This window comes from Chelonoidis abingdonii, chromosome 2, assembly GCF_003597395.2.
Source record: "Chelonoidis abingdonii isolate Lonesome George chromosome 2, CheloAbing_2.0, whole genome shotgun sequence".
NCBI lineage: Eukaryota > Metazoa > Chordata > Testudines > Testudinidae > Chelonoidis > Chelonoidis abingdonii.
In genome coordinates this window covers 166,367,177-166,380,787 of record NC_133770.1, presented here as the reverse complement: position 1 = coordinate 166,380,787, position 13,611 = coordinate 166,367,177, and the positions used below count along the sequence as shown (strand labels likewise).

At 43.4% G+C, this 13,611-nt stretch overlaps 1 protein-coding gene across 2 annotated transcripts in view; it reads right to left on the bottom strand.

The window, feature by feature from the left end:
• Window positions 1–4,282: 4,282 nt before the first annotated feature.
• PLEKHA2 (pleckstrin homology domain containing A2) overlaps window positions 4,283–13,611 on the bottom strand; it is a 53,986-nt gene continuing 44,657 nt past the window's right edge. Inside the window, exons 11-12 of one of the 2 annotated variants that reach the window (XM_032774574.2) lie at window positions 9,550–9,627; window positions 4,283–9,102 (exon numbers count right to left, since the gene is read on the bottom strand). In XM_032774574.2, the coding sequence (XP_032630465.1) occupies window positions 8,734–9,102; window positions 9,550–9,627 (447 nt within the window). In that variant the 3' untranslated portion in view covers window positions 4,283–8,733. The remainder of the gene's footprint in view (window positions 9,103–9,549; window positions 9,628–13,611) is intronic. The other variant, XM_032774577.2, reaches the window with a different exon arrangement.

Sequence of the window (13,611 nt, the reverse complement as noted above, 5' to 3'; positions counted from 1 at the left end):
GCTGGTAGTGTCTTCACTTCCATTTGGCTCCCACCCATGTGCCCCTTGAGTAACCCCACCTGCCGCAGGGCAGTGGAGTCACGGTGGACGTAGTTAGGGCCATGCACTGTATTACTTGCATGGCCTGTTACTGGCTTTCAGAAGCCATCCCACCAGATCACACACTGACAGTACTATTGTGAGACACACTCCTGGTGAGGTTGCACACTGCTCACACGAGGAGCCAAGTGTGCGCACGTGCACACACACACACACACACACACAAGCAATGTACTAAATGCCGTGAATGTAGCGTAGACATGGGCTAAGCTAGTGATGGTCCATGCAAGGTCAGCCCAGGAATCCTGTGCTCCAGGCCTCTCTGTACCCAGAGGGCAATGACCCGGCGCCGACCTCACCCAGGGGTTGTTACCACAGTGAGGAATGTTTGTAAAATGCTCTGAGACCCCTTGGTGAAAGTCTATGAATGGAAAGGTACTGGAGACAGCTGTGAGCTGTAACCCCCTAGTGAACAGGAATAGGACTTTATTATCCACTGCACTACTACATTGTGCCAGTAAGTTCTATGGGGGCTGTGAGATGTGATTTGATTATAGGATTCTACAGTCTCATTCTCGCAGAGCCACTGACTTGAGTCACTGGGTGTTGGGTAAAGCACTTGGCTCTCTCCTGCCTTGAATAAAAACTAGAAACGATGCTGCAAAAACAACTGAGCCTGAGATTTTGGGATTTACTCAACTCACAGTGACTCAAGTCAGTGGCTCTTGTCTGAACCTTCTTCAATTTATCAACATCCTTCTTGAATGGTGAGCACCAGACTAGACACAGTATTTCACTAGCAGTCACACTAGTGCTAAATACAGTGGTATTCCTACTCCAGCCTCCCGTTTATACATCCAAAGGATGGCATTAGCCCTTTTGGCCCTAGTGTTGCACTGGGAGCACATGTTCAGTTGATTTTTCAACATGGCCCCCAAGTCTTCTTCAGACTTATCACTTCCCAAGATAGAGTCCCCCATTCTGTAAGTGTGGCTTGCATTCTTTGATCCTAGATGTATACATTTACATTTGGCATTATTAAAATACACATGGTTTGTTTGCTTGTGCTCAGCTTACCATGTGATCCAGTTTTCTCTGTATCAGTGACCTGTCCCCCTCATTATTTACCACTCCTCCAATCTTCATCATCTGCAAACTTTATCAGTAATGTTCTTGTTTACTTCCAGGTAAATTGCCAAAAAGGATAAATAGCTTAGAGCTAAGAACTGATCCCTGCAGACTCCATTAGAAACATACCTGCTCGCTGATGATTTGCGGTATACAGTTACATTGAGACCTAGAAGGTAGCCAGTTTTTAATCCGTTTAAAGTGTGCCATCTTAATTGTGTATCATATAGTTTCTTAATCAAAGTATCGTGCAGTACTAAGCCAAATGCCTTGCAGAAGTCTATTACATCAACAGTTACCTTTATCATCAGACTTAAACTGTCTTTTTTGATGAGATTACAAGATCTGTTTTCCACAGACCTACATTGATTGGCATTAATTATTACCTTCCTTTAAATTCTTATTAATAGAGTCCTGTGTCAGAAGTTCTATTATTTTCCGTGGGATCAATATCAGGCTAAGAGACTTATAATTATCTGGGTTGTCCCATTTACCCTTTTAAAATATTGGCACAACATTAGCTTTCTTTCAGTCCTCTGGAACTTTCCCAGTGTTCCAAGAATTATTGAAAAAAAAAATCAATATTAATTGTTCAGAGAGATCCTTGGATAGTTCTTTTAAAACTGTTGGATGCACATTATATGAACCTACTAATTTTTTAAAATGTCTAATTTTAGTAGCAGCTGTTGGACATCCTCATTACTGTTGGAATGGAAAATATTTCATAGTTATGGTATACCTGCACCATCTAGCTTTTTCCTAAATGCAGAAAAATATTTATTGAATACTGCTGCCTTCTCTGCCTTATTATTGACTGTTCTATTTCCATCTAGTAATGTATACATACCATTGTTAGGATTCCTTTCGTTCCTAATATTCTCAAATTCCTTCTTATTGTCCTTAACGCTGCTGGCCATAGCTTTCACCTTGTATTCTTTTTCTTCCCTTATCAATTTTCTACAGTTCCTAGCTTCTGATGTGTATTCTTTACATAAATTTCCCCCTTCTTCCATCTGTTATATCTATCTATATAAAGAAGCATATTTTTTCTTCTCTCTCTGTCTATATATGCTTTCACTTCTCTTCTAAGCCAGGTTAGTTTTGTTTCTGTTTGTTTTTTTTTTTAACTAGTGTGGCCTTCTTTCTCATTTGTGGCTTTTTATGCATCTAGTAAGAAGTTCTTAAACAGTTCCCAACCATTATTGACATTTGTGCGTTTAATTTTTTTCTCCCAATTGATTTGACCCAATTGTTTTCAAATTTTGTGAAACTGGCCCTTTCTAAAAGCACCAACTGTATATGTTATTGGTTTGGACTTTATTCTTTTTCCACATAACAAATGTAATCAAGTAACTATCACTTTCACCTAAGCTACTTTTAGTTCTGTGATCACTCACTATTTATCTGTTAAGATGAGGTCTAATATAGAATCCCCCCACGTTGGATGTAATACTTCTTGAGCTAGGAAATTGATATCTGTAAAACTTGTAGAAATTCCAAGGACATTTTAATGAGACCTCCAGCATACATCATTCAGATTGAAGTCACTTATGATAACTGCTTTTTTCCTACACATTATGGATGAGTACTTACATATGTTAGCCATTGCATTTATCTTGGAAAGGGTTTTAAAAAAGTGATAATGATAAAATGCAAGTAAAAACACAAAGCACATTCTTTAAAGATTTCACACAGGTTTTTTTTTTATTACAAAACAAGCAACAAAATTTTTTCACTACAAGTAAAGTGAGAAGCATTGTATCATTAGAAGATTTTTCATGCACCCAAAAGTCATCTTTACACAAGTGCAATTCACAGCTGAGAATTATTGGTGCAAATATCACAATTAAATGCACAAGCAGCTCACAAAAGAATTAAACAGAAGTCCAAGTTCTATGTTTGTTTTCCAAACTTCCATTCAATCTTACCACATCTGTAACTCAAAACTTCACTCTAAGAAACTGTTTGGGGACTGCTAGGAAAGAGGGAAAAATCTGTAGAAAATATTGTAGGCTCTTCAGTAATTGTGTGTTACCCCAAAGTATCTTCAACATCCCAAGCTGTGAGCCAGCTTCTAGCCTGAAAAAGTGACTGGAATGTCACATGGAAACTTCTTGCTCATACTTTCCTTTGGGAAAAAAAAAATGGACATTCCATCCCACATTAGTTAATATCAACCTGTCACGTGATCAAGAGGTTTTAGTCTCATGTAATCCCTAATACGGGTTAGGTGTGAGTACCTCTAAGTAGAAGCACCCTAGTCTAAGGGCACTTGAAATACACAGCAAATATTTACAAAAATGGCTGAAGCCATTTTGGTGCCTTCATATAAAATACAAACAGAAGAAAAATGATGAACATTTTCTCACACCATTCTTTCCATTCAAGTTACCTTAAGTCTGCACCCATCTGTCTACTAAATCTGGAGAAGTTAATCTTTGTGGTCCACACTTCATTTTCAAGGTGGTCCTTGCAAGACCCTGGTGGTAAATAGCATGACTATGCATCTGTACAAAAGCAAGACTCCGGAAAGGGGGCAAACACACATTTTAAAATATATTAGTTATTAAAAAGTGCTGCAAAGCTTCACATTGATCAAGCTGTTTGGCCTCTACTATGTTGTCCGTTCTATTTTGTGGGAATTCACTGTATACAAGGGAGGGATACCAGAGCTGGGGTGAATAACATGAATGGTGGTGGCACTGTTCTAGCACAGTGAACATGAATTAGTTTCCAAGACACATTTTTGTCTGCCACTATCCTGTGGCCTTGGAACCAGTCTCAATGCCATTTTGAGGTTATGGGTGGGGGAGAAGACAGAGAAAAGGGGACACAACAATAGTACTAAAGCCACTGGTAGCTTCGCCCTTGGATAATCAATCATATCTGTGCAATAAACTCAGACGTTGCCATTCCAGGCCCTTGAACGCCTTTCAATAATAATTCATTAGAAATACGTTTCATCTTTATGGCACTTTACATCTTCAGAGCCTTGCACAACCTTAACTATGGCCCCCCTATAATTAATGTTCTCAGACACAGGGCTCCCTCATGGCAGTAAGTCTGAGTGATGCCACTCAGGGCTTTATATTCACAATCACATCAAATGGTTACATATAGTCAAAACCGGATGTTTTATTAGCTAAACAGCAGGTCAGCTGAAAAAAACCAAACAAAACTCACAACAGTATAAGAGAGAAAATCTAGTGCAAATAAAGCCAAAGGGAAAAAACCCAATCCAAATGTAGACGCCTACAATTCAGTAATATAACTTTTGTTCTACCATTTACATTTATTCCAATTCATAATCATTGTTTCAACATTTCCCAGTGTCTCCCATAGAACCTTTGTTTGAACTGAAGTGGGGTACTCCATTCAATATTTTAAATAGGTTGGCAGGAAATCTAAAAGTATACATTTGTACTTAGTTGTTTTTGTCCAGAACTGAAATATAAAAGAGTAAAAGAATTCGGCATGGATTCCTGAAATCTGTCCCCCCAAGCATGTAACATTTTTAAATCATGCTCTGGCCAGCTGTGTCCATGAAGACAGAAGGTGCAACTACATTCAGGCTGTACTACAGTCATGTTGACCTATTTGCATTCAACAGATATTACTATAAAAATTCTAAAACTGGCCTCTCTCTCCAAAAGCTGTGCATCCTCAACACTACTAGAATCTGAAAATATGGGGCTTAAGCAATGCATGTAAGTGCTACTTTAATTTCATTCTGTGTTGAGTCAGTATGTACAGATTTTCAAACTATCCTCCCTTCTTATTAGGCAAACCCTCATTTGTCTTTTAAATGTACATTACAACCCTGAAGAATATGGTGGGCAGAGCCAGGGATGTGTGTCTGAAGTCCATTGTTTAGAAAGAGGATTCCCCTCCCCTACCCGTCATAAAAATTGTAGGCTGTGCTTCTAGTGGTCATTTTTGTTGGTATTACTATTCCCATAACAGTAGCACACATTATGCACACACCTGATTCTGAACCATCAGGGTAAAGGGGGGATATGATTGACATCTATAAAATCATGACTGGTATGGAGAAAGTAAATAAGGAAGTGTTATTTACTCATAACACAAGGACTAGAGTAAGGAATGGTGTCCCTAGCTTCTGTTTGTCAGAAGATGGAGATGGATGGCAGGAAAGAGATCACTTGATCATTGCCTGTTAGGTTCACTCCCTCTGGGGCACCTGGCATTGGCCACTGTCAGCAGACAGATACTAGGCTAGATGGACCTTTGGTCTGACCCGGTACGGCTGTTCTTATCTTCTTTTGACTAGGGGTCATCAAATGAAATTAATATGCAGCAGATTTAAGACAAAGAAAAGGAAGTATTTCTTCACACAACACACAGTCAACCTGTGAAACTCCTTGCCAGAGGATATTGTGAAGGCCACGTCTATAACAGGGTTCAAAAAAGAACTAGATAAATTCATGGAGGATGGGTCCATCAATGGCTATTAGCCAGGCTGGGCAGGAATGGTGTCCCTAGCCTCTGTTTGCCAGAAGCGGGGAATGGGCAACAAGGGATGGATCACTTGATGATTAACTGTTCTGTTCATTCCCTCTGGGGCACCTGGCATTGGCCACTGTCAGAAGACAAGACACTAGGCTAGATGGACCTTTGGTCTGACCCAGTGGCAAAGGTTCCAAGTTAATCTTTGAGCCCTCCCCTCCAATCCTTGCTCTCAGCGTAACATTGATCAGAGCCTAAACACCACAGCGATGGGTGCCCTATGGAAACCTGAGATTGACAGATACTGTTGTTCTACACAAGGGTTTTCAGTCTTATTTAACCGCTGTGCTCAAGTACAGTTTGAATGTGGTTTTGGCCAGGGTTGGAATGGATTTTGGCTGGCCTGTGTGGGTTACCAAAAAACCCTTTGGTACAGGTAGAAATAGAAGCAAGAACATATTATTTCAGTTTACTTATAACGTGATTTGGCTCCATCTGTACTCATGGGCCAAACCATGATAAAGCCCCATTTGGCCCCAAACTGAGTTTGGGCCAGGCTCACATATAGTTCTTAAAACAGTTAAATTAGTGCAGACCAGGACAAAACAAAGGGATTTTCTCCAGTGGAGTAATGTTAAGCAGAGTTTGTAGGGCACCTGGCATTGCTTCATACAGTCAATGACAACTGTCAGACAATAAAAAGAAGTAGAAATCTTTGCTCTCTCAAGACTACTCCAAGAGATCCCAAACCTACAGCTGCCGCAGTATGATTGGAACATTTAAGACTGAGGTATCAACTTCAGTTTATTAAAGATGGCAAGAGCATGCACATGTCTGGTTTAGGACACAAAATTCCATTTGGAGTCTTCGGCAGGGTTTACACTAGCCTTTTACCTCTTTAAAGATCTCCCACACTTGCTAATAGGGAGCAGCTAACATAGGCAGAATTCTAGGTCCCACCAGATTTTAACTACCTTATCTAACCCTTTTCAGAGCAAGTCTACTGTCCATGGTAAAAACGCTAGCATGGCTTCACTGGAGGCCCTTATCTACATCACAAAGGTCAGTTTCTAGGACTGTAGGTAGCACTGAAACTATGAATAGCTGGAACTTGGAACTCATTCAGCAATGTCTTAATAATAAAGCAAGGGATACTTTTAATTACTTACGATGGTTTGAACTTGCTTTAGCCTTGGATAAGGGTTTCTAGCTAGATGTGCTGCTTTTTAGATAAACAGCACCTCATCCTTTGTGCTTACTCAGGCAAAATTCCCAAGGAAGTCACTGGTGGTTTTGTCTGAGTAAGGGTGGGAGAGGAAAAGGCTTGGTGCAGAAGCAGCTGGACACACAAATGGAAAGAATGGATAGCTTTTCGTGTTGGGTGAAACTCCCCTCTACACAGAGGGCTGGCAAAAGTCCTATGAACCACTGAAGCCCTGTAAATAGCAATGTAACAGGTGCACCTGCCTTGTGAGGCTTTACAAAGTCTTAAAAAAAAAATCACAGAATAACCTGAGCCACTATTAAAACCCCCCACAGGAAATAAAGAGACAGGAAACAGAGTTGTGTGGTGTCTAGCTGAGAGTGATTACTTACCCACTTCTTAGGTGAAAAAGATCAAAACACTCTCTCTGCTGTAAATTGCTTTATACCCTTTGTGCATCAGCTTGTTTTGTTATGGGTTAATGCCACATTTGCATTGCTTAAAAAAAGAGTTCTGCTTATTTACATGTAAAGGTTCAGAGTGCATGCTGGTTGGATCGCCAAATCATCCAAATTTCATTGTAAATATTCTGCTTTCACTACACATTCTTTAATACTTCAAGATTCAGGCATTTTAATTAAATCTTTGTGCCCAAGTGTATGCAATGCAAGATTGGATACATACCTGAGAATATTCTTGCCACAGATACTCAGTTACACCTAATCTGCAAAGAAGTGGTGTTATCCTTGACTCACATTTTTTAAAAAAATATAAATATATCAAGAAACATGTTTGTTATCATCAATGCATAAAGTGTTACGTAGGTCTGAACAAGGAGCTTTTTCCAGAGTGACATCATGTAAAGGCCATGGCTAGAAAAGGAGTTACTACAAAGAAAACATATTGGTTAATACATTGTTAGTTGGCCACTGTGAAGAGCTGGTCTCCTAGAAAGCCAGTTTTAAAGTTGTTCTTTCTTTTTACAAACACAGCAGATTTCCTAGTGTGACTCACTCATTCCTTTTTGGCCTGTATGGGAGAGTTAAGCATCCATCTCCTACTGAAAGTCAATGAGAAATGGGCACCTAACTGCCCTCTGTGTCTTTAACAATATCCTGTCCTATATTTCCTGCATGATTCCCAAGAATTCAGAACCACGGTATTTGCTAAAGGTAGTGCTGTTTTGTCAGCTTAGGCACTGGGGGCTGACGCTTCCGAATTTACACCATGTGTGGTCGTCATTTATGCCTGCACAAAGTGAACACAAAATGGGTTTAAGATCACTACGTCACAGTGGTGTCCTCCTAATAAAACAAAGGGCTGCCTTTGCTACTGACCGTTCTCATTACCTTCCTCCAGCAGCTGCTTCAGTTCTCATGCTCACCACTGGCAGCCTGGTGGTACAGAAAGAAACTGGGCTGTTAAAGGTGGGCTTACGGTGGGGGTGTGTGTGGAAGAGGGGAACTGTTAGAAATATGTGACCTCCACTTCCTTTTCTGGGAAAGCAACATTATCAAGGGAAGTGGTTCTACCTAAAGCTCATATCACCGGAGGGAGTTGGCAAAAACAGGACAAATTCATCCCAGATAATTAAATGGAGTTTCACCAGAGATTAATCTGGCCCAATGCACTTAGCACACGTATCCACACTTGTACTCAGGAGACCAGCTCTTCCAGTCCAAACTCTGCTCTGTTTCAGCAGACGGAGTACATCACATTGCAATGGTTATTACACAAGTGGCGCACTATGCTGGCTCGGGCTAGCTGATACCACTACCTGTGTCTGGGGTAGAGTCAAGGTACCTTTGCATTAAACTGCTATCAACAGAGTTCATCATTTAAAAACAAACAAACAAATAAAAAAAAAACTGAAGACAAAAAGAGCCTGGGTTTGGTTACACATCAGAGGTCCGGATGCTCTCATCATCCAGGTTAAACACAAATGGCTTCTCTTTAATGTGCTGGGGTTCAGATCTGTGCCGTACACGCCTCTGCTGCATGGCTCCAGCATCACACTCTGTGAATGAGGGCACAAACACTGAGTCTCTCATATGCCTCATCATCTCCTCTCTCATGGGCTGCTTCCCTCCTGGCTGCGGCACTGGTGTCCAAGGCTGCCAGGATGGGGTGGAAGGGGTTTTGCAGAGCGCTTTCCTCTCATCCCCGGGCTGTCTCATTCGGGGCAAGGAGGGGATCAAGGAGCTTGAAAGATTGGAGCACCCAGGCCTGCTCATAGAAGAAATGGGTCTTGCGAAGGACATTTCCTGCAAAAAGACAGGCAGAGCAGAGGGGGAAAGGTGGGAGTTAGTTCCTGTAGAAATTGCTCTACGTATCCTGAAGGACGATTCTAGAGATCAGGACTTTACTACTACATATGCTTCAGGCTTCAAGGCAAGGACAAGAGAATTAAGTGAACTATGCAAATCTGAATTCAATTAGCTTTTGCTGTTGCTGAATCTTTTGCCCAGGCTTCAGGGAGCATTGCTGATTTCATAGCCAAGCTGGGCTGAATGACTTCTCCTAAATACTACTACTTGTTTTTTAAACTTTTTTTGGATGAGTGGTAGACAAATCCAGAGACAGCAGGGTCTTATCCTGGAAACTGACTAATTCACTGAACATTTGCACAAGCCGCTAAATAAATCACATCAGCTTAAAAATAATGGCTCTTTAATTGATGTTAAATGTGAAGAGGAAAGGATATGACCTACCCTTGGGCGGCTTTTCAGGGCCTGCATCGCCTCTGTGATTGCTTTGATCCAGCTGTGCATATCCTCAGGGCTGTCTGCCTGCAAAACATACCAGCCACAAATGAGATTTCGGCCTGCATTTGACAAGTCACTTGGAGCAGCAACAGTTCAACTATGCTATCCAGGGGGTCTGGCCAGTGCATCTCTGATGTTAACAAGTACCACATATAGAGCGTGTCACTAGCTTTTCTTAGGTTGTATACCTTATGATCTAGTTCAGCCCAGATCTATTTTGTAAATAAAAACCCTGCTCAATTTCTGTGAAATTGCTTCATGTGTCATTAGGATTTCACTCCACTCGGAAAGTCAAGAAACGTACCAAAAAGGCTTGACTTTTGATTACATTTATGAGACAATCTTCGGGGGTGAGCAAATCATGCTTAGCCTGACTTCTAAGGTATCCAAACCCAACAGCTCAGGAAACCAGCACATATTGGGCCCTCAGGAGGCACTCAACACTCTTGCAAGATCAGATCCATTAATAGCAGCTTGCTGCTATAATTCTTCTACAGGGTGATTTTTGTCTGATGAGACAACGCCATATGGCCAACCTCTTTAAAAAACAACAAAACAAAACAGGGCTATTCCCTCCCCCCACCAAAAAAACCCACAAAATGTAAGTTACAAACCAACTCCACCAGGGGGCAAGAACTATACATAGAATATGGTGAGCAGAGACATTTCAGTGAGCATGGCCTCCTCACCGGCCCCTTCCCGCCACAGGGACTACTCTGAAACCAGTCTTTAAAAAACATGAGATCTTCCCCTCCCCTATCTGCCCAAGGTAGGCTGACCAGACAGCAGATGTGAAAAATTGGGACGGAGGAGGGGGGGTAATAGGAGCCTATATAAGAAAAAGACCCAAAAATCAGGACTGTCCCTATAAAATCGGGATATCTGGTCACCCTAGCCCAGGGGAGGAAGCGCCATCAAGGCTGGGCAAAGCATTAGAAAATAAGACTGTAGGGAACCGTCCTGCACCGCCCCCTGAAGGAGGGATATGAGACAAAACAGGCTTTTTCTATCTCTGTTGCGGTCCCACTGCAGTCCCGATTTGGGCCAGAGGACAAGCAGCATAGAGCTGTATTTTGCTGTCTTGTAGGAGACTGGCATTCAGGTCCCACGCTCCCACGGCAGCAGGGGTTTGGGGCTTTGCAGATGTAGTTTATTCAGTCCCGGCATGGAAGGAGGCACCTTATGTTCCTTTCAGGAAGCAGCTGGAGACCATACTGGAGCCAAGATGCACCCACATATAAACTAAGGCTGAGCCTGTCAGCTGAAGCAGAAGCTGATAAAGTCCAGTGATTTTCCAGGCCAAACTGAATTATGTGCTTCTGTGCAGCAGAATCTCCCCCGTGGCTCTGCACAGGCAGAGGACCTTCCAGGGGGCCTCCCAAAACCAGGAACTCTCCTGATTACAGTGGATCTGCCAGGTAAACTCCTTTCTCCCACATACACAAACCATAGCCAGGCTCCCACAGAACAAAATCCTGCAGAGCAGCCACAGGAGAGAGCTTTGCATGCTCAGACCTTCTGGGTTCCCTGGATGCTAGCCCAGCTATGAACAAGATGGGATCTGGAAGAGCATTTTGGATACTGACGTGCACACAGAAGCCTGAGGTGGAAAAGGAGGGTGATGTGAACTGGAAAGGCTGAGCAATCGCCTTTGCTGGGCCCTGCAGAGCTCCTGCTTTGCTAAGGCTCATATTTGGATTCTGGGATAAAAGGATAGCTTGTGAGCCTGCACTTTATGCTTCAAAAACAGAGATGATACAACTGCCAGTCCTTTGGCATCTGGCTTTAAAAGCTGAAGCAATAACCAGTCTGCAGAGCAAAATCAGGCAGCTCGTTAGATGAGTCCATGATCTTGTCTATGGGAGGAAACTGATTGGCACAGAATAAGCTATTCTGCAATAGCTCCCAAGTGGAGACTATTCTGGAGCAACAGTGATTTTTATTCCAGAGTAATTAGTCTGCTTCCAAAGCACTTACTTCCAAAGCAGAGTAATAATTCTGGAATAAAAGTGACATTTATTCCAGAATACAGTGTCCACACAGGGAGCCATTGCAGAATAGCTTATTCTGCAATAGCTATGCAAGTCAATTTCCCAATGTAGACAAGGCCAGAGAGAGGGTTTGATGCTGTGTTTACCATGGCAGCCTGCTCTCCACAAGTAAGCGTTCCCTGCGGAAGGGTTCACGCAGGGAGGAAATACATCGGGGATAAAGATATGCCCTTCTCTGACAAGCGCTAAGGATGATTCCTCTTGGCTTCCAGACCACTTCATAATCCCTACCACTGGTACTGCAGAGGGAGGCTGGCCAGTGAAAACAAGCCAGAGTGGTGCTTTCCTGCAAGGAGTTGGCTGCCTATTTGCTTTTCACATGTAGCTAAACACATTCATGCATCAAGAAGGCAATACCAAGGGGTCTTCAGGGAGCCCACAAGATATTTTCGTTTAAAGATGTCACTAGCTTGGTGCGGCAGAGCAAACACACAAATTTATCCGCTGCGCTAAACCCTGACATCACCACCCCACACTCTGCCTCCGCACTCCAGCCTTGGCTCGTAGGGAGCATGAACCAATCGTCCCTGGAGTCAGAGGGGAATGGAGTCTCTCCAGCCCTTGGTCTCTCTGCCAAGATGTCCCACGTAAAGGCTGAGTGAAGATGGTGATTTCTGTGATGGAGTTGCCTGTCTGACCAGAAATGGGACTGAGATACACCCTGACTCACCTCACACAGAGGCCCCCGCACAGACATTTCAGGGTGATGGACATTTATCCCTGGATTGTACAAGGCAAGGAGAAGCTGGTGGGCACCTCTAGGGTGAGTCAGAAGCTCCACAGGACATCCAGCTCTGAATGGAGCAAAGACCACAGGGCATCTATTGGCAGGGCCCTGAGCAGCTTCTCACATGAGTTGTTCCAGGCAGCGAGAATCCTTTAGACATGGAGAGCTTCCCTCAGTTGCCTCTTCTTCCACTGCCCCAAGACCTCACCATGCAGCATCTTTCCCTCTGGGGACTCAGCTCTCGCCTCAGTGCCCCTCCTGCAGCCAGCCAGAGGGGGCACTAGATAGCAACATTGGGCACTTCCTCTCCCCACAGGCTCAGAACAGCCCACTGACTCCTTACCAACCCGGCAGCGAAGTGCTGAGCAGCCACTGGGCTGCAGAACTGGCCAGGCATAGCCTGGGACTTCCTGCCTCTTGCAGGGGCAAGCAATCTGGATTTTGTCCAAGAGGCAGCTGCAGCTGGCTCAGACCTGCCTGTCTTACACAGGCATTTGCAATGCTCAGGCCAGATACTGCTCAGTTTGAATTATTTTGTTTTGGGGACCAGCTCAGCAAATAGACTAAATACACCAAAGCCTCAGAGGCCTGAGTCAGGGGCAGAAGACAAGCTGGGGCAGAAGCTCTCAGAGGCGCACAGATGGGGGCTGCAGAGCATGTGTCCCCAAGGGCTGCTGCAGCTCTTGGAACTGTTGCAGAGAAAGAAGACAGCTGGCTGTAACTGTTTGGTGGGTGTGCAGTACTCACTGCTTTGCATGGTTTCTGCTGGAAAAAAACACCCATCTGAAGTTGGGGGAGGGGTGTATATGAGATATGAATGAGTCTAAGGGTTTGGGGGAGTGAAGTGTTGTCTTTAAACTGATGTTCATTTTGAAATTTCTCTGGCAGATTGACTCAATGTGTAAATACTATCCAGTGCAGACACGACATCTCCCTACCTGTCAGCCCTTTCTTTACTGTCAACCCCTCGGAGACTCAGGAGATATTTATATAGCCCTGTGACACCTTAGGGTACTGGATCGGCGGGTAGCGATCGATCTATCGGGGATCGATTTATCGCATGTTGTGTAGATGCGATAAAATCGATCCCCGATTGCTCTCCCGTCAACTGCTGAACTCCACCAGTGCGAGAGGCGAAAGCAAAGTCGACGGCGGAGCCGAGGCCGTCGATCCCACGCCGCAAGGACGCGAAGTAAGTCATTTTAATTCGATTTACGATACGTCGACTTC